At 39.2% G+C, this 21,592-nt stretch overlaps 3 protein-coding genes across 11 annotated transcripts in view; all 3 read right to left on the reverse strand.

Annotated features, from left to right (window-relative positions):
• The window catches only part of LOC112162957 (acyl-coenzyme A thioesterase 3), a 23,094-nt gene extending 10,691 nt beyond the window's left edge, over nucleotides 1–12,403 (reverse strand). The window contains exons 1-3 of one of the 5 annotated variants that reach the window (XM_036214538.1): nucleotides 12,351–12,403; nucleotides 1,405–1,866; nucleotides 616–803 (exon numbers count right to left, since the gene is read on the reverse strand). In XM_036214538.1, coding sequence (XP_036070431.1) covers nucleotides 616–803; nucleotides 1,405–1,861 — 645 coding nt within the window. In that variant the 5' untranslated portion in view covers nucleotides 1,862–1,866; nucleotides 12,351–12,403. Of the gene's footprint in view, nucleotides 1–615; nucleotides 804–1,404; nucleotides 1,867–4,432; nucleotides 4,467–9,810; nucleotides 11,327–12,350 lie in introns of those variants that run through there. The other 4 variants (XM_024298978.2, XM_024298975.2, XM_036214537.1 and 1 more) reach the window with 4 other exon arrangements.
• rph3aa (rabphilin 3A homolog (mouse), a) overlaps nucleotides 1–21,592 on the reverse strand; it is a 199,717-nt gene that overhangs the window by 89,605 nt on the left and 88,520 nt on the right. The window lies entirely within an intron of this gene.
• LOC112162958 (acyl-coenzyme A thioesterase 5) overlaps nucleotides 14,132–21,592 on the reverse strand; it is a 41,030-nt gene continuing 33,569 nt past the window's right edge. Inside the window, exons 2-4 of one of the 2 annotated variants that reach the window (XM_024298979.2) lie at nucleotides 20,306–20,764; nucleotides 16,369–16,556; nucleotides 14,132–14,798 (exon numbers count right to left, since the gene is read on the reverse strand). In XM_024298979.2, coding sequence (XP_024154747.2) covers nucleotides 14,169–14,798; nucleotides 16,369–16,556; nucleotides 20,306–20,759 — 1,272 coding nt within the window. In that variant the 5' untranslated portion in view covers nucleotides 20,760–20,764 and the 3' untranslated portion in view covers nucleotides 14,132–14,168. The remainder of the gene's footprint in view (nucleotides 14,799–16,368; nucleotides 16,557–20,305; nucleotides 20,765–21,592) is intronic. The other variant, XM_036214536.1, reaches the window with a different exon arrangement.

Consider the following 21,592-nt stretch of genomic DNA (forward strand, 5'->3'; position numbering starts at 1 on the left):
CGAGAGCAATTACCCCAAACAAAATTGTTACAATAAAACCATGTAAGCACATCATGAAGGAACACAAAAACCAGTGGAATAGCTGAGACACAATACGCCTAAGAAATGCAACTAGTTCATTTCTTTTTTTTTTTTCACACAGTGATCACTTGCTAGATTGCGGTTCACCTTTCACAGTTTTGTTGGTTTGCATGTTTTTCAGAGCAACTTTGCATATTTATTTTTTCTGCAGCGCACTTTGTTTTGCACTCTGATTGGCTGTTGATGCATTCAGTTTGCCAAATCTGCAAAAAATCCTCAATCCTGAGCAGATCGTTGTTTTCATTCTACAATACTAGAATTATTATTCCTACCGAGTTTGAATGTTGAGACAGAAAAGTGTGAAAATATTTTCTGTCTGGGAAAAGTGTATAAATTATGTAGTGAGTTTAAATAACTTAAAATATCTGTATTTCTACTTTTTTCACCTATTGTGATTCAAAGATATAAACAGTGTTCCGCTATTGACAGAACTTTGTCTATGATTTTGAGGGTTTCAAAAAAATAAAGAATTTACTTAACTTTAAGTCTCAAGATTTTACAACATGTCACATTATTAAAATACAAATTTTTTACCTTTGGTTGTTGTAGTAAGAAAATAATTGCTTCTTCAAAAGGGTCCAGGTGCAACATTTTCAAGTTACCAAGCTTCTCTTGAAATACAGGAAGCGTGAGAACCACAAATCCTTTATTGGCCAGCAGAGCTGCTCTTCTCTCTGACATGATGGTAGATAGATCCAACACGGCAGGGAATGGACCAGTTCCTACAAGAGACAGAAAAGGTTATTTGAATTTGGTCCTCTTTAGTCATGAGATTCAAAAGACCTACACTCATTTTTTTCATTATGTCTTCTATGTAAGATATCTGTTTAAAAAATAACATAAGACAAATTATTAATTTGTTACGTTTAGCAACATTAGTTTAATCAAATTTAACTTTTGAGTTGAGCAAACCTAACCTAAAATATTAATTTGATGAAAACATGTAAATGTAACAAATTAAAGAACTTTTGCTGATTGATCCTATATTTCATTTTTTTCAGTCCAGGCTCTGGCATTACTGTGAGCCTGAAAGGGATATAGCAGATTATGAAAAGAGATGAAAAACAAGTGAGCTAACTCTGAGCCAAAGTAAGATAAATAGCAGCCATCAATAGCAGCAGTAAAAATAATAATAATAAATTATGTCAGATGGATCAGAATACCAAACTTTCTTTTTTGACATTTTATTTTTTGCTAGGATTTGAGAGAAGTTCTTTGGTCTCACCTTTAACCATATGCCCCTAAATGTGGTGTTATTGTTCTATTCTCAAACATTTTCCTACTTTCTATTGATTTCCTTCAATCTAATAGAATGTTATGTACCTGGGGGAGTAAAGAGAACTCCACGAAAGCTCCCTTCTTTCACAGAAACTCGGCTGACCCCGTCTGCCATCAGAAGCCTCTCATTGGTCTCCTCTGCCAGGATCTGGTCTTGTTCTTCTTCATCATGCACAGAGAACTTCACCATGAGAGGCTCTAATGCTTTCTCCTTCATGAAAAGTGTGTTCAGAGTGTGTGGTTTCAGTGTCCTCAGTAGACCCATGGGTTCAACTCCAGCATAACTCCCGCTGAGTGAGGCGTCTCTGACCAGGTCAATGTCTCCATTGCCATCAGCCCTGTAAGTGGCTGAAGAGCTGAACAGAACTCCTTTTTCATCAGTCGAGCTGGCTTTAATGGTGACCACCTGTCTGGATCTCAGATGTGAGACTTTTACCTGAATGGGTTCGTCGTACAAACATCTGGCACTCGGGAGCAGCCTCAGTCTGACTTGAGAGCTCATCTCTTCTGCGGAAAAACATATTTAGATCATTGATGAGTAAAGTCTCATTTACCCGCACAGGGTTTACCCATATGGGTGCTGCAGGTTTTGGGTTGTCTGGACTATTGGAGGGTCATATTAGCGAAGAGGAGTGGCTGGTTCAAGGTTCGTCTTAACGGGAGAACAGGTCTGTATTACAGTTCCCGTTAGGCCTATGGCCACCTCAAGAGACATCATGAAACTGGAATGTATCATTGTCATGAGTGTGGTAACTATATCATAAAGCAACCCCCTCTCAGTAAAATGCGTACATATTCCACGACTTTGCACTCTGAAATACTGTGTATAATATACGCCAAACACGCTTTTTGCGTGCATATGATACGCAATGGTAGAGAATAGGTGGCGCCGGCGTACAATATACACGACTTTTTAGGTTTCGTTTTGATCACGTGGTCAGAAATCCTCCGGCTCTTTTCTAAATGACGTCGTTCCTGGTTAAGGTTAGGATTACGGTTATGGTTAGGATTAGAGAAGCAAATTGTTCGTTTGTGGGGCTGTCTGTGATGCTCACGCCTCCACCAGGGGACGTGTCAATCGTGGAAAACACATTTAAACACGTTTAGGACCGCGCGTATTATATGCACGCAAAAACCGGTTTTGGCGTATATTATACACGGTATTTCCCAAATCCTGGAATATGTACGCATTTTACTGAGACTGGGCTGCATAAAGTATTAGTAAGGCTAATGTCAATTGCACTTCTAACATATGGACACTGTTGGCATGATTCAAGCATTAGACAGGCACTGTTGTATGGTGTCCTTATGCCACACTCTAGACATTAGGGGAAGCAGGGAAAGTTTGCTTAACTGAATAGTAACTGAATAGTACCTGAATAGTACCCTTCCTAGTCTGCAGAATTTCGGAAGGTGGGGGTTGAAAAAAAAAGTCCATACCACACACCTGAGTCTCAATTACTTAATCTTTACTTTCCGTTGTGTCTTGTCTCAAGTGTCAAAAAAAAGACAAGTCAAATTATAAAGAGACATGTTAAACGTAAAACTAAATCAATTAGTTTTTATTAGTTTATTCTATAACACCAACAAGAGCAGTTGTGACCAATACTGCATTCTCACAGAATTCGATTCAGGCATTAAATTCATATATATGTACATACGTAGTATTACCACCTTATACGGAAAACACCCAGTCTATGTGGAAACTGCAATTTTCTCAATCGCCATCGCCTCTTCTAATCACTCTAATTTAATGTTAAACGGTGCGATATACGCACCATTCACTGCCGTAGAATTCCAATCACAGATTATATTATCTTGTGTCACATTTCGTAGCGATTTTAGTGAATTACTTACAATGTTGCCTTGTGACTTAAACAATTACAAATTGCTTTGAAGCAAAAACACACTCCCACAATACATGGAAGAAGATCAGGTTCATTTACTTTGAGGATGTCAACAAAAGCGTCAGTAATGGCTTCTCCATGTTTAGATTTATGAGATCTTTCAGAGACTCTCTCCATACTGCGAGGTTCACCATCTACTGCAGGAGGTGCGTCTGAATGACGGCTGCTTTCCTCTGTACTTTGACTGTGTTTGACGACCTGCTCTCCCACACTGGTTTGAGGAGGACATATTGCCAAAATTCAGATTTTTTTCAACACTGCACTTCACACAAATGATGCCACTGCCAGACTGACGCACCACCCTGGATATTCAACTTACGCTGCAGGACCTGTGGTCGCATTAGTATTGACTTACTGTTGAAACGGATCTGAATGCAGCTTCAGGCATAAACTTTACTCAGGGAAGTAAAATAAGGCAGTCTCATCTGACCTCAGATGAATAATAAACTAGAAAGGTTTTCCAGTAAAATAAAACTCTTTTTCTATTCAATGTGTAATGAATAGTTTTGTTAGTGTTTTCTTCAATATAATTGAATGAATAAGTTACCAGGTTTTTTGTAATAAATGAAGAAGCATGAGGTAAAAGAGTGACATGACGTTGTTCATCCCAGAATCCACAATCCATCACTAAATGGATCAATTCAATTAAAATTCCAGAGTAATTTATCAACATAATGTTTGCAGAATGTGTCTATGTGTGCCCATGTGTGTAAGGCTGCTTGTCACTCATTATTCTTCTTCCTCAAACAAAGCACGTGCAAAAAGGACAAGGAAAAACATGTTCAAATAAACTTCAGAATTATGGCTGCGTAATTTGACTCGAGAGAAGAATGCTCGTAAAACACAAAACATGATGAAAAGAAAAAACAAAATCAGTAGAATCGCTCTTTTTGCCTAAAAATCTATCTGTCCCCAGATGACCAATTAAAAGTAAAGAAGTTCTCTCTATACCTCTAAAAATATTAAATATTTTTCTTTTCCTATTAATATTCCATGGGGAGAGCAAGGTTGAAGAAAATACACAAAAAATATTTAAACATTAATAAGCAAACAGAACTGTTGTAAAATATCATGAATGTTTTACAAAACTATTCAACATTTTAGCTTGCATAGAGTTTGTATTGTACTGCACAGGAATAAAGTCCAGAATAAAATCGTAAACATACCAACAATGTCTTTCTGTTGAAAACCAGAGACATAAGCAAGGAGAAAAGGATTAGAGGCACTGAGAACCCCACCAATGCCTTTTATTTGTTCCTGACACAAGTGGGACGAGGTGGTTGAATTAACCCTTTCCCTGCCGTGTCGTGTTGGCAGGAGAGGGAAGGGCGCTACTAGAGATTTTAGGCCCCATGAAAATAATTTTTGCAGGGCCCCTAACACAGCAGCAAAATGTGCTGATGCAGGTTTACATAAAATGATGCATTATGATGGTATTTTTCACTATCATTATCATCTTTGTGTCTTAATAACATGACAATTGACATGTACAGAAGGGGGAAAAACTAAGCAGTCTGAATACAATAACATTTATGTATAATGTAAATTTATTTCATATATTCACAGCAGAACTGATTCTTAAATAAGAAATACAGTTTTGCATGAAAACATAATTGATAACTAGTGAAGATAAAAAAAAAACTCAGTACAAAAAGCAGCATCAAGATACAAAATGGCCATATATGGTTCATCTTCATTTAAATAAAACTAAACTTATGAACAAATAGCAAATGAGTAAGTCAAGCTGTAAAAAGTCTTCAAGGGGTATTGTTAATGTAGCACGATTTATCTAAGCACTTTTATTAAAAAAAATAATAATAATTAAACACCTTATTTTTGATGAATTAGGTTCTCTAAAAGTAATTTTTAAAAAATACTTTTAAAACTCCAAATTTTTCAACAAAAATGATTTTGCTGTACTACAATATTCATTTCCAAAAACTCATTTTTAATAAATTAATTCAAACAAAAATGTCAGACACGCCCACTCTGTAACCGACCTGGACTAGTCTGGACTTGTTCTGCACGTGCTCTCAAAGAGCTGCCTTTGTGGACTTTGTTGGAAATGTTGCTGGGATAAAAGGTATGTACGGTTCTGTGTTGTTGTTTTTTTTGGTTTCATATTTATTTTGACATATGCTGTCTGTCTTAAACAAAAAGGGTATTTCTTTAGCTCCATTTCAGTTTATTGGTTAAAGCAATAGCTTCTCTAAACTCAGTTAGCTTTAGCATTACATTAACACTGTGCTCAATGACGCTTTTAGTCTCTAGGTTAATTATTAATTAAGCAAAAAATCATAGTGTGAAACAAATTTTATTTTTCAGTTGTTTTGTTTTGTCCAGCTCCCATGAAACAATATACAATTTACTGATATTTGATATCATCACGTTAAAATGGAGATGAGATCTGGGCATTAGGATCTACTTCACATTTTGATAATTGACAGTGTATTGAAAGGTATGCAAACATTTTCGTCAAATGACGTGTGGCTTCCTCTTTGGGAGCAGCGACAGAATGTTTTAGTCTGCTCCATAACTCCTCAGGGCCGGCATTTAAAATAGACAGAATTAACAACTCAGCAGGTGCATAGATGCTGTCTTGGTGATCCACTCTTTCTCGTATAAAATTCTATTAAATTGATTAATGTGCAAAACTTTTTTTTTGAAAGATAATTTTTCAGGTCTTTCATTGTCCTTGAATTGCCATAAGTACCCGTCTTTAAACTTTGAAGGTCTAAATATCTTTGGTGGTGTGTGTCTCACAGGAAGCTGCAGAAGCTGCCATGCGTGAGGTGTTGGAGGCAGAATGAAGATTCCCTCTGCATGCAGCAAATGCAGCAGGAATCGTCAGGAGTTCCCGTTCATACAGGTGTTACGGTTTTTGAAGAGACTGCTGTTTGCTGGTTTGGGATTCACTAAGATTCACAGGTGAATCTTTAAAAGCAACAGTTCTCTGAAAATTGTAACCCTGTTTTTTGTATTCTTTTTTTAAATGTTCACAGTTTGACTAAATTATATTACGTTGGTTGTTAAGTCATACTTCTATACTTGGAATTTAAGGAGAACTTTAAAACTGTATGTTTCCAAACTGAATGAATCCTTTCAAAATAAAAGACATCTTTGTGTTTAACTTCTTGATAGTTCTAACAAAAAAAGTGACTTTATCAAAACTTAAATTTTAAGACTTAAGTCAAATGAAAACATTTGAGTATATAAAAGAATTATAAATTAGCTAAATACAACTTATTTTATCAAGTACTACCTATTCAAGTTTGATAATGCATTTGCATTCACTTTTTATTTAATTTCAAGAAGTTTTTTATTTTAATAAACCTTTTTCCATTTAATTGAAAATATTGTCTTAATTATATTTTTATGTAGATCAAATAGTTTTAAAATGGGAAACTTACAAAGAAACCATTCATGGTGATTAAAAGCAATTGAAACTTTGAGGTTCTTGTCACATCCACAACATTTAAGAAATATTGATATGGATATCAGCAATATTGACAGATCGGTATCCAAACGCTCAGTATCGCCCAGCTCTACCAAATGAAGGAGGGTCACTTTCTCTTTAATATCCAAACACATGGAAATGAGAAACACAGGAAACAACCAAACCTTCTGATACAGAGGACATCATGAGGCCTCTCTAAATACCTGCAGCACAAATCTTTATCCAGCTGCATCCAATCAGCAGCAAAACACTGAGTCCACAGCATAAAGTTTAGGTTGAGTTTGTGTTTGTGAAGACTGTCATCATTCTCAGTCAGACTGGGGTTTTCACTGCACTCCTGTCTTTCTTCAGTTAGAGTTACAGTTCAGTGTTCAGCTGCAACAACTGTCGGAACAAAGAGGATCCATGGAGGAATGAGTGTGGGCTCCTTCCATTTCACATGGTATACCGCCACCGAGTGGTAAGGCGTGATAATGCAAGATAAAGATCAGAACACAAGTAAAAATGTTCTAATGAGTTCTTTACTTATATCAATCTTCCATTTAATCAGCCTTCGTCTGGCTTCAAGACTTCAGACTTTTCATTCTGATAAAGCTAATTATTTTACCCTGTGTGAACCTGAGCCCCATGGTTAGTTTTGGCTGCTAAAAACCTAAACTATATGTGTTGGGAACTAGGTATTTCCTTCTTCACTTTAGAATTTTCCTTTGTCTGTCTTCCTTTGTGTTTTTTTTTCTTTTTTTTTCTTTGTGCATGTAAACACAACTGTCACAGATAGTAACTTTTTGTTTCTCAGCAGAAGTTTTCTTTTGTCTCTTTCTGGCTTTCTCACATTCTTTCTGTTATTCTTCTCTCTGCACTTACCCATTTATTTATAAAGGATAATTATATCCAATTGATAAAAAAAAATACTAATTAATCCCAAACCTGGGAAAAATTAATCGCATTTTTTTTTGTTACATTATTTGCCAACCAATCATTATGTGTAAATAATCAAAATGAAATCATATGCAACTGTATATTTGAAACATTTATTTTTAATTAGTGCTGTCAGTTGTTAATAATGTTTTTAAAGTATTTTTTCTCAATAATTATGTTACCTTAGCTTGAAATAATTGATTTGATGTAAAAAAAAAAAATCAATAATATCACCTTTCACCAACTCAAAGTTCCCCTTTGTTCACTAAACTACAAAAAATTGCTTGGAAAGTGTTGCCCTATTTTTTTTTTTTTTTTTTTTGAAGTAATATCAAAGAAATACTTTTTACAGTGAACATTTTAATCTGGTACTTGATGATTTTTTTTTTACCCACAGAGCAATGTCAAACTGTCTCATATCTAAAATCACCAATAATGTCGTCCAGTAATCTTGGCAACTATATGATTTATGACTCTTTAGGGGGCCGAATCTTTTGGATGAGTTCGTGTCAAACATCTGTTCAGAGGGCTTTTTTTTGTTCTTTTTATTTTTATTCACTTTTAAGAAGCCAACCTGGAGTTGATTAATTTAATCCTGGAAATAATTACAGGGAGGATTGAAGGGATCAGATATGAGTCAGAATAATTCCAATTCAGATTTATCACCAATAGTTTGAATTTGTTTTGTAGAGTTTGAATTATTTGTTACATTTCAATTATAGCCTCAATTGACATTTATGGACAAAATATTAAAGTCTGTAAATATTCCTTTGTCAGCATATGCAGCATGTACATGTATATGTGTATTTTGTTATCAATGCAACAGAGGTCTGCAGCCTCTAACAGAACCATCTGGTTCAGTTTCTTACAGACAGAACTGAGCTGCAAAATCTCACTACATTCTTTATAAAAATACAATGTTCTTGTGGTCATCAGGCCAATTAATCATAACATTTAACTTTTAAACAGTCACAATAATTATGCTATAACAGATTATGTTTTCCAATATGCCATTTAACAATTTTGATGCAAGGTCCTTTGAAAATAAAATTCAGTGTCAAAGAGATCCTCCTAAAGCAGTAAATATACGGTCACTTTGCTTCTGAGCAGAAACTAAAGCAGGGGTATTCAAATCCAGGCCTCGAGGGCCGGTGTCCTACATGTTTTCCAACCAACCTTCCATTGAAGCTCCTTATTGGCTGCTAATTTCCAGGATCAGGTATGTTTAGCCAATAAGGAGCTTCAATGGAAGGTTGGTTGGAAAACATGTAGGACACCGGCCCTCGAGGCCTGGATTTGAATACCCCTGAACTAAAGGCACTGCTGTTGTCAGGGATCCTTCATCCAGTTCCACTTCCAACCACTAGAGGGACCCCTCAGCTGAGTTTTAACCTGCCATCTCCTCACCTGTCTCCCTACTGCCATCATCACCATTTGGTTCTCATCAGACTCATTACCTCGGAGTATTTAGTCACCCCATGGACTCAGCTCATTGTGAAGTATTGTATTTTCTGTTGATACAACTCCAAGCAGTCTTTTCATTTGCCTTCTTGTGTTCTGGCCTCTGCCTGTCTCCTGACTGCCTGCCTCGCCCCACGTCTGACTTTTTGCCTGGATTATTGACCTCGCCTTGCTTTTGCCCCTGTCGGATTTTTCTGCCATCAAAATGTGTTGCACATGGATCTCAATGCCTCAGCCTCTTCTTTATACTGTGCAGCAGAAGATTAGAACATGTGCTTTATACTTCCTCTAATAATGAACAGTTCTAATCGATGCAATCGTCATTTTACTGTCATCTGACATGTTCCTTTTGCAGGTTTTATAAACACAGAAGGCCTCATAATTTAGTGTCATGTCACGAGAGGTTAAAAAAAACATACTATTTTAAGGTCACCTCACTATAAAATAAAGTGACACAATGTAACTAACAAACCCATTATTGATACACAATAAAAACAACAAATGGATCTACTTTGAAGCTCCATGCAAAAACATTTGGGGAAACCTTTTAACAAAAAACTTAAACTTGTACAACTCCAGAACGAGGACTGAGGCCCCTCCCTACCTCTGTGCGCGGCTTTTACATGCACGCGCAAGCTCTCTCCACCTTCTCGTGCACACACGCACGCACACACACACACACACGTTGCTACATGCACGGCAACTGACCTGCTTTCTCCTCTGTTCTTTTTTCCGTGGAGGTTCTCCGTTATTAACTCCTGTGGTATTTGCATCTGAAGTTAGTAGTTGTTCACGTTAATGATCCTTTCAAAGATTCCTCTTCATTTATTTTCCCTCCTTTTTAGGGATCCTAGTTTTTGAGGTACATCTTCTTTACTTCCCACTCTGTGGTTCTGTCTGTCACAAACTGCATGGCTGTGCAAATACAGTCAGACCGAACCATTTTAAAACAAATATGGGGGGTGGGGTCCAGATGATGTTAATTTTTCCAAAACAAAAAATATAAACATTTATATAGATACCATAACATTGAAATAAAAATCTTTTTAACTATATATCCACTAACGATTTACTGATTTTTTTTTTTTCTGTTTTATCATTTCATCATTATTAGGGGCCTCTGTGGTCCCCCCTCTCAGTCTGGGCCCCTAAAATCATCCACCCAACCCCACCCTCCCTTTTCGGCGCCCCTGGGAGAGGGCTGTTGCCCGTGCTTTGAAACAAAATCAAGATTGATTGATCTGATTGATTTAGTCGAGCAGAGTTTGACTGATTGTTTCAAAAAGAGTGGGAAGAAGAAAATTTATATAATCCCACCCCTACTTAGTTACCCCATTTTATGGTTTGCATAATAATGTAATCCAGTTCTGATCAGATCAAATGCAAGTTTTTTTTGTTTGTTTTTCGTTTTCTTTTGTAGTTCCCAGAATTTCCCAGAAGAGCGTCTAAAAAACATCAGTTATGACGTCTCCACGTCTGGATTTAAGAAATCTCTCAGAGACTCTGGCAGTGCTGTGATTTTCACCAACTAGTGCAGGAGCTGCGTCTGAATGACGGCTGCTTTCAGCAACACTTCTGTCTCTCTTTCACGGGGTTTGACAACTTGCTCTCAGAGGAAGGAAAAATAGAGGGAAGTATAGAGTTAGAGAAACGTTTTACCGTTATCTCAATTGAGCTAAGAAAAATATCATGTTCCGAAGGGGAACGATCAGATTCTACTTGTTGGTTTTGGACTCGACCCACTGGTTATGTCATCAGCACCTCACAGGCCAAAGCTGGGTTCCTGATAGGTTGACGCGACGTATCTTCTTTGCCCAAGTTTGGATCTTTTACTCTTAATACTAGATATGATCCAAATCCTACTGTTTTGCCGAAAACATGCTGCCAAACAACCATTGAGCATTGAACGACGCTCAATGCTCAATTTGGACCACTGCACCTCTGGTGAGATTTGTATTGACTTAGCATTGACACTGGACGCCCCTGTAGCATGATTCAGGGTCAGTGTGAATGAAGCTCCAGGATTAAACTTTATTCAGGGAAGTTAAATGAAGCAGTCTAATCTGACTTCTCAGAAAATGTTTAATCATTAAGAATTATCCATTCAAATCAAAACATGTATCTGTTGAATGAATTATGCATGGGTTTTGTAAATGTTTTCTTCAATAAAATTAACCGAATAATTTACCAGTTTTTCTCTTTAATAAATAAAGAAGCCTGAGGTAAAACAGTGACATTACGTGGTTCATCCCAGAATCCACAAACCATCACCAAATGGATCAATACCATTTCAGCTCCAGAGTAAGTTATCAATGTAATGTTTGCAGAATGTGTCTGTGTGCGTGTGTGTGCGTGTCCCTCTGTGTGTATGTTTATTTGTCCCTCTATGTTCTTCTTTCTCAAACAAAGCACTTGTTAGATGAGGTCAAGGATAAAAGATTTCATCTAAAAAAGGTTTTTACATTTTCCAAAAAAATTCCGTTGTGGCTGCTTAATTTGACTCGAGAGAGGAATGCTCATAAAATGCTCAAAATCAGTAGAATCTTTCCTTTATATTTCCAAAATATCTATTCATCGGTAGATGACCAATTGAAAAGTCAAAAAAGCTCTCACTTTAGCTCCTAAAACGTTAAACGCAGCTGTTAGTGAATCAAGAAATTAGTTGCAAATCAGAATCTGAGAAACAACTGTTCTTCTTCCTAAGAAAAAAAAGGTACTGTTCAATAAGAACTAAGAACAATCCGACAAATTTAATTACTTTTTAGGAAGTTTTAGGGTAAACATTCTAGGATTACATTAAGGGTTTTGGCTGCACAATATTACAAACAAGTGTTATATCATTATATTAAACAGATTACAAAAGTCCACATATTTGGATAAATGTTTACTCCAATTAAAACTTATTTCAATTTTCAAAAGTTATGTATAACCTTTTCAGAGAAGAGAAAATGTTCTCACTTAATGTTTGCAAATTATGCATCTTGTTCTAATAATGAGTTTTTCCCCTCTCAATTATAAACAATTTTTATGTTAGAAATAACTAGTTTTAACATTTATTTTTCTCTTAGAAATGTATTAATAATATTCCATGGGGAGAGCAAGGTTGTCAAAATAATTTACACATTAATAAGCAATGAAAACAATACTAAAATGTCCTGAATGTATTCCTACAGTTTATTATTTTAGCTTGCACATTGTTTGTATTCTTACTGCATAGAGATAAATCCAGAATAATATTGTAAACATACCAAAAAAATCTCTGTTGAAATCCACAGACAGAAGCAATGAGCCAGTGATTGCACCAAGTCAGAACACCACCAATGCATTTTGTTTGTTCCTGACACAATTTAAACAATAACCTTTTTATTGATTTTGTTAAAAATGAACTTTAAGTAAACTAAATGTGGGGATCTGCCACAGTATAGATCTGCCCACTACTGACCTTGGACAGACTGCTAAAGGTCTAATGGGAAAAGCAAAAACCAGTGAGTTACCCCAATCAGATTTCATGTCTCCAGATAATCTGCGCATCACGTTAAGGTACAAGAGAGACAAAAAAGTCTCCTGGTCCTGATAAGAAATATGACAAAGCAGTGAATAAACTATAGGACCTGAAATATGTACAATAAATCATTTGTATCCTATATTCAAAACATTTTTGTAAACAATGTGTAACATGTATACGCCACAATCCCCAAGGAAATGTTAGACCTGAAAGAAAGAAGTTTCCAGAACCACAATTTCCTTTTTATATAATCTATGTGGATTTGATTGAATAAATAAAAGCAAAGCCTTAAAATACTGTTTAGTAATTATTGATGTTTTTCCTAAATGGGAAGAACTATTTCCATGTGCAGCATTGGATGCTATCATAGTGGCTAAAGCTATTTGTAAAAGAATAACTCGGCATATCAAAAGTGTGATGAATGATAATGGTACCCATATTTTAAAAAAGCGATAGAAACAGTGGTTCAACATCTTTCTAAATGTTGTATGGACGTTCCTATAGGTTACCAGACCTTGATCCTACACAGCAACATTCTCCAGTTGATGATGCAACTTCAGTGGATAATTTGAGAAAAATGTTTACCTCTAAAGATGTGCAAAGGACAAATAAACTGCCACCTAGTTTTAGGGAAAAAGCCCACAAAAACCCTTTTGCATCACACTGATCTTAGACACTATTAGAGGACTTTTGGAGAAGAAGTGCTAGGAGCCTCTCCTAACTCCAACTAACTAACTAACTAACTAACTAACTAACTAACTAACTAACTAACTAACTAACTAACTAACTAACTAACTAACTAACTAACTAACCCCTAACTCAAACTATTGTTTACAGATGATCAATTTACCTCTTAGAAACAATTGTCCTGTGTTTTATCATCTGCTTCCTACTCAAAACCAGGAGAGGGGATAGTGACACATTCTCCTAAGCAGATAAGAAAGGATGCTGTTAAAAATGAAGAAATTCTTCCAAAGGTTGATTTTTATTATATATATAATGAACTATTCAACTTTGTTTCTCTGCTTGAATGTTGGAACCACCCACTTGAATTTTCAAATAAAAGGAGCAAGATGAGAAGCAGTCCTCTGAGGAAAAGGATAATGCATTCTTCCCATCATCCTTGTTTGTCCCTTGTGCACAAGTAACTTTGCTTGCTGGTTTAGTCTTTTTCTGTGTTTGCTAGTGTCTAGGTGAATTTACCTGATAGTATAGGATGAACTGCATCTAGGATAAACATAAGAGACATTTATCGTATTTAGAGAGAGGATCAAGTTTTAGCATAATGGATTGACAAATCCCTTTATTCCACTCTACAAGTATGATTCAAGTCGCTGACACAAAAGACCACTCATTTAAAATTTGGAATGGGAATTAGGGAAACATGACATGACACTCTTACAAAGAAATAAAGTCAGTGTGACTTTTTTTTTGCAAAAACTGGGAAATCTTGGTTTTTACTCAGCCATCTTGTAAAGAAGAAAGTAGAGATAAGTTTGAAAGCTTTAAAGGACAACAACAATCTAGACAATTGGAAAAACTTTATTGATGAAAGTCATGATTATTCACACTCAGATTTAATCTGTAATTTGGCATCAGTCTGCACAGGATCACAGCTCACATGACTTTTGAGGAACTCCTGGATCTTCTTCCACATGTCAACTTCAGCTGCTGCGTGGGTCCTTGATTCTCCTCCCCACAGAACTGGCTTTTTTATGAACCTGTTTAAGCTGGAGGGGCAGAATGGGCCATAAGGGGGCTCTAGAAAGTGTCCAGCTTTAGGATAGCAGACACTCTCAAAGTTTGTCTTCCCAAGACGCTGCAGTCTCTCCATCATCTCCATCATGTAAGTGTAACTGTCCCAACAAAGGTCGTCCTCTGGGGCCACAAAGAGGAAGTGTGCATTTGCTTTTTCAATGGGGACTACAGAAGCCCTGTTCTCTTCTTTTAGAGGATCATGCATGGCATACTTTCCAATGACAGCACCAGACTGTGTAGGGATTACTTTCTTGGCGTCAAACATTAAAGCAGGCAGAATTTGTCTTTTCTTATAGAACAGGGGAAATGTAGTGTTGGCTGAACAGCCACTGATCCACACCACAGCCTCCACACCAGGGACAAAAGCAGCAAGCGAAAGGGCCACATCTGCTGCCTTCGATTTTGAAACGATACCAATCCGTTTACTGCCCACCTGTAATCAAAAACAAGAGATGGGGCACATAATGTAAGATTCTTGGAAAAACAGAAACAAGTTAACTAATAGTGTTCCCCAGTTCCTGGGCTGTGGATTTGTGCTCAACCATTGGTCATTTAAATCACTTATATAATTTCCTCTATTTTTTTTTTCTTCAAATTTTGACCAATGATTTATTTGGGAAGACTAACAAATTCTCACATCTGATCACCATATCATCACCATATCTGTCTAAAACTTCAGCTACATTCACACTGAATATGATTTGTGTGTCATGGACATCAAGTTTTGATGTTAAGTCAATGCACAGACATAGTGAGTTGGTTCAGTCCCCAGGGCGTGTATTGAGTTTAATCCAGATTGGGTCCTTAAGCAATACCCTTGACGCCGCTGCCGAACTGGGTTGCCCTGTGCCTTTCACACACAGGGTTGCGTCAGGAAGGGCATCCGGCGTTACAAACTCTGCCAAATCACTGATGCAAAGCAGTGGGAGCTGTTCTGCTGTGGTGACCCCTAATGGTATAAGTCGAAAGATGAACAAACATCTTGAGATAGGCAATAATTTTGTTATCTAGACAGCAATGTGCACAGTGGTGGGTAGCGCCCCTGGCTCAAGTGAGAAAGACCTGGTTCAAATTCCAGCTGAGCTCTTTCAATGTGGAGTTTGCATGTTTTCCTCATGGGTGTGGGTTTTCTCTGGGCATGCTTCATAGGTTTATGGGGGTTTCTAAATTGCCCCAGGTGTGTATTGGATTGTATGGTGGCCCTGCAATAAACTGGCTACCTGTTCAGTGTGTACCCCACTTTTGCTCAACTGCTGCTGGGTGGGCTCTAGCAGCCCTCTAACTCTTAAATGGATTCAGCAGGTTCTGAAGATGGATGGATGGTGTGCCTAATGTAAAAATTGACCACGTTGTCTGGACCCTACGTAAACAGGATAGAGAGCAAATGCTCGCAACTTAATTGTTACATTAAAACTTGATGTAAGCACAAGGCAAAGAAACACAAAAACCAGTGGAATAGTTAAATTGTGCTTAAATAGTGGAACTAGTTCTTTACTTTTTATTTCTATATAGTCGTCCCTTTCTATGTTGTGTTTTAACTTTTTGCGGTTTTGTTGTGTTGCATACTTTTTTAGTGCAGTTATGCTTGAGGTTTGTTTTGTCTGGAACACACTGTGTTCTGTGCTCTGATTGGCTGTTGACCACATCTACTCTGTGCCGTGTCTCCGGTACGGAATGCATTCAGTTTGCCAAATCTACAAACATATTCTATCCTGAAGAAATCTTTTTATTTTTTCATTATTCACTACTGGCCTTGTTTTTAGACCAAGTTTTGAAATTTGAGAGTCAAAACCATAAAGAAAAGTCTGAAAATATTAATGTCTTTCCAAGAGAAGGTGAATACATTTTGCATCGTAGTGTTTAACTAATTTAAAACAATTGAAAAAAACACAAAATATGGGTCAAAGCTATGAACAGTATTCCCTCGTTGACGGAACGCTGTAGTGTTGAGGGTTTCAAAAATTACTGGAGTTCTGAATTACTGGATTTCTAAAATTTGTTACCTTTGGTTGTTGTAGTAAGAAAATAATTGCTTCTTCAAGAGGGTCCAGGTGCAACATTTTCAAGTTACCAAGATTTTCTTGAAAGACTGAAAGTGTGAGAACCACAAATCCTTTATTGGCCAGCAGAGCTGCTCTTCTCTCTGACATGATGGTAGATAGATCCAACACAGCAGGGAATGGACCAGTTCCTAGAAGAGACAGAAAAGAATTGGTTCTTTTTAACCCTAAGCTTGTAAAGACCATTACTCATTTTAAAATTCTGTCTTCGTGTTTCATGTTTTGGTTCATGTGACAAATTCTGTTGGATTCCTCCTTTCTCATATCTAGAAGTAGACTGTTTCCTACTTAACAAGATAATAAATAATAATTACAGTACCCCCCCCCTCTTTTTTTTAACTTGTCCTGTCCAACAGCTGAGCCAACAGATACGAGCTGAGAGCTTCTTGTGTTGGGCAGATGTTACTGTCACAGCAGGGATTTATTGAGTATAAACCCGTTGTATTTTATGCAAAACTTTATTTATATTGATTATGTTTTATTTTTTTCTCTTTGTTGTTGGACCGGACGGAAAAAAGAGGGGGCGGGGGGGAAAGAGAAACAAGAAGATGGCAACATCAAAAAACAACCAGGACTAAGTAACAAACTAGAATGGGGGGGGCCTGTCTACACACACACTTGTTGGCCAAAATAGTCTCCACATTTAAACTAATCATAATGTATTCAATGGAACTGTAACTTCAGCTCACACGCTCCATCATACATACCCATTCAGATAAAGACTTTCATTCTGTCACACAAACGGTTAGTGCTAAGGTGAGCTGATACCTGTGCTCAGGTGAGTGTTTATGTTTCACTGAGGTGGATGGTGATGGAATGTACTCAGGGGGAGAGCACCCGGCCATCCCCACGCCAAGACCCCCCGCCGGGGCAGAAGCTGCAGCCAGGACCCCCCAACACCCGCCATGGAGCTGCAGAGAGAGACAACCCACCGGGCAATCTCGCCAAGCACCCAGACCAGGGCACGAAGGGCCGCCGCAGAGGCCCCCCACACCCAAGAGCAGGAAGGCACAGGAACACAGAGAGTGCAGGCCCAAGCCCAGCCAGAAGAGCATCCCCCCGCCCCAATCCAGGTACAAGCCAGGTCCCCCCAAGGGCGACCCACCCCACGCTCCAGACAACTGCCCACCCCGCCGCGAGAGGTCCATGGGGCTAGCCAGGCAGGGGCCGCCCACCCGAAAGAAATGGAGGCCAGAGGAGTGATGTAACCAAGGCGCGACCAGGCAGACCCACTGATGGAGTTTTGGAGAGGACTAGTTCTCGAAAGCAGGGACCGGAACCCGCACCACCGAGACCTGGAAACCCCAGGCTCCGATGTAGATTGATCCCCTGCACTAGATCTTATATCTCGGGGATCCCACTCCCGGCGTGGAGAGGAGACCACTAGGCCCAGGAGACCGGCACCCAAGAGACAAGACCACCTGGCTGAGGTTCCCCGCCAGGGATGGGGTAGGGGACAGAAGGTCAGGAGTCCCGCCTTCCCTGTGTGATGTATGTGTTTGTTTGTTAGAGTGTATATTTGTGGTTTTAGAGGTGTTTGTACTACAGGGTGCAGTTAAAATTGGTGAGAAGGCCTTAACAGGGCATCTCCTGATTGCTCACAGAGATGCCTCATTACCATCCTGCCAACGGCCCGACATGTCTATGGTGCAGTTAAAATTGGCGGGAGGGGCAAGGTCCCCCCCCCACCAAGGGTCCTAAATGTCTAAGGTGCAAGTAAAACCAAGGGGAGGTGCGAAACCATGCAGCGTCCGCAGGAGGGGGGCCACTGGCAGGTAGTCCACCCCCCGCAGCGCACTGCAATACAGACACCCTCTCCTTTACCCTATTGCATGTTTGTATGAGGAAGGGGATATGTTGGGGCCAATTGGCAGACTGACTCCCGATGGTGGACCCCCTGCCCCCCCACGCGTTGGGTCCAAGTTCCCACAGCCCAGGGGTCCCACCCCCCCGAGAGCCAACCCACCAGCCATTGCACCCCCACCCCCCGCAAGGAGGGAGGAGCCAAGAATTAACCAGTCCCAGGGACAAATCCGAGTCCCTGCCCCCAAGCACCTCTACTGTGGGTGCACTAGTCAGGCACCGACGGGACCTAGGCAGCCAGACGAGCCGCGGCCCCCAACGATGTCTCAGTGGAGAACTCAACAAGCCAGACCCCGTACCTAATGGGACCCCCGTTGTCCACAGAATGTACCCCCACCAGATGGCTCCAGACCGCCCCCCCAGCCACCCGCGCAGACCCCCGAAGGGGTTGCCCCAACCTGCCCCAGAGAGTGAGTGATCCCAGCCCCCAGGTGCAGGCGAACCGCCCCTCCTCGATGCAGGCAGGCCCCCCCAGAACAGGGCCCAAAGCCAGCCCCCCCAGCACAAGCAAACGAACCACCCCGCAAGCCGAGCCAGACCCTCACCCAACCGTGCACCCCATACCACCTATGCTCGGGCTCAGGTGGCCACCCGGCGCCTCCGCCCGACCCCATCCGGACGAGAGTATTCCCCCTTTATTGGCTTGGGAAAGAAAACATCCACGAACACGGTGAGAACCCCCCTCGCGGCTATAGAATGCCCGTTATCGATCCATCTATATGTTCCAAAAAAATCTTATGATCATGATTTGTAAACATTTACAGTCATATACTCATTCACTCCTACGGTCAATTTAGAGTGTTTCTTTTTTATTTTTTATTTTTATTTAGAACAATAGACTGTACTGCAACGGAGTGTCAACCTGTGTCTGTGCCTTCAAACCAGGAGTGTATGTTTCCTCCTTTATCAAATAACTATCTTCTTTCAAAAGAGGCCGGTTTCTTCCATAATAAATACCTGCTACAGTATTTATCTATTTAGTCTGTTTGGTTTAGTTCAGTTTAGCAATCAGCTATTGTTTATATTTTATGACCGACCTTCTGCTTCTGTACAATAACCGGCATGAAGCCCAATGAGGCAATTGTTTTTGTGATATTGGGCTATTTAAATAAAATCTTCTTCAGCATATCAGGATTTTTTTAGCGATTTCTTAGTCAGCTGATGCCATTTCTCCAAGCAGGGTGGATGTAGAGGGAGGAATAGCAGACGGACTGGCGTGTTCTTCACCGCAGCACCTCCTTTGGACCCAAAAGTTTAAATCAAGCATCTTGACTTATTGGAGATTTCAAGAGTTATGTGACTAAAACAAAAATTAAAAATTAAAAAAACAAAACCAATATGAGAAACCACAATTAATGAGACGCAAATAAGCAGGAAACACTGTACTTTTCTTGTAAAAACAAAGCTAGAATTGGCTTCCTAAACTTAGCACAACAAAACAGTGTGTTGCATAACTTTTTGCAAGAATGCTTTTTGTCAAAATGTCTCAAGCTGTTGAAAAGCCTGTTTATGACCCCTTTTAAAAGGAGACAAGTTTGTGAGGAGACTACCATTGATGGTACAAGAAACAGAGCTGAGCATGAGGGTTAAATTAAACTCATGAAGTAATTCTTCTCTGCTGACAGCAACTAGCTACGACTCCAGTGGAGTTTTATTAGGTGAGTCCTGAATCCTATCATTAAAGTTTATAAAAAAATGTCAGTTTAACCATTTATTTTATCAAACAGGGATTCCAATTTGTCTGTCCAGATAAATTAAATGTGCCATGCTTATTCTTGGAGCAGACATCACTGTTGCACTTGATGTCACAGGTTAAAAAAACATTAAAAGCCACAAAAATATTGATAGGTTAATTGTTCCAATTCTGGCTCCTTAACAGGTAAATGAGTAGTCTATAGAGTCTTGACTAAAATAAACATTTGCAAGAATATTCTAAAGGAGCAAACATCTTTCCACTTTTTACTGATTTCCTTTTACCTAATAGAACGTTGTGTGAATTTAGTAAGTCTATCCATACCTGGGGGAGTAAAGAGAACTCCACGAAAGTTCCCTTCTTTCACAGAAACTCGGCTGACCCCGTCTGCCATCAGAAGCCTCTCATTGGTCACCTCTGCCAGGATCTGGTCCTGTTCTTCATCATGCACAGAGAACTTCACCATGTGAGGCTCTAATGCTTCCTCCTTAATGAAAAGTGTGTTCAAAGTGTTTGGTTTCAGTGTCCTCAGTAGACCCATGGGTTCAACTCCAACGTAGCTCCCGCTGAGTGAGGCGTCTCTGACCAGGTCAATGTCTCCATTGCCATCAGCCCTGTAAGTGGCTGAAGAGCTGAACAGAACTCCTTTTTCATCAGTTGAACTGGCTTTAATGGTGACCACCTGTCTGGATCTCAGATGTGACACTTTTACCTGAATGGGTTCGTCATACAAACACCTGTCACTCGGGAGCAGCCTCAGTCTGACTTGAGAGCTCATCTCTTCTGCGGAAAAAACATATTTAGATCATTGATAAGTAATGTCCCATATACACACACACAGGGTTTACCCATACGGGTGCTGCAGGTTTAGGGATGTTTGGACTAGTGGAGGGTCATAGAGAGGAGAGGCCAGTTCAATGTGCATCTTAAGGGGAGTGCAAGTGTGCATTGCAGTTCCCTTTAGGCTTGTACAGCGGCCTCAAGAGACATCAAGGAAACTGAATGTACCATTGTCATGAGTGTAGTAACAATATCATGAAGTATTAGAAAGGCTAATGTGCATCATTTTGCAAGTCCGCCCTGAAAAAAAGAAAAAACCCAAACAACACACCTGAGTCTCATTTACTTCATCCTGACTTTTGTGTGTTATGTGTTGTTTTTGTGTTTATTTTCATCCCCACTGTCTGTTTCGATACAAAAATATAACCGCTTTTGTCAATCGCTGTATTTTATTGTGAAAAATTGGTTGTATTTTATAAATTGACTGGATTTTCTTGTGTGTCTTAGCGTAACTTCCTGCCAAGTTTGATGCAGTTTGATCCTGTAAAAATATAGACCAGATGCCGAAACGATCACCATAGGTTAACGAGGACACTGATTGGAAGCGGCCTCCATTCCGTGCCTCTTCGCAGATCTTCCACGTGCAGTGTGGACACAGTTTAAGATAGTTGTGACTAATGTGGTCACCAAATATAATTTGTGTATCAAATTTCAGGATTTCTCAGGACTTGCCGTACTCGCTGGATGAATGAATGAATGAATGAATGAAATGGTTTATTTCAAGCAATCAGGTCATAATACATACATAACATATCACTTAATAAATCACAA

Source organism: Oryzias melastigma, linkage group LG12 (genome assembly GCF_002922805.2).
Source record: "Oryzias melastigma strain HK-1 linkage group LG12, ASM292280v2, whole genome shotgun sequence".
In the NCBI taxonomy this organism is placed as follows: domain Eukaryota; kingdom Metazoa; phylum Chordata; class Actinopteri; order Beloniformes; family Adrianichthyidae; genus Oryzias; species Oryzias melastigma.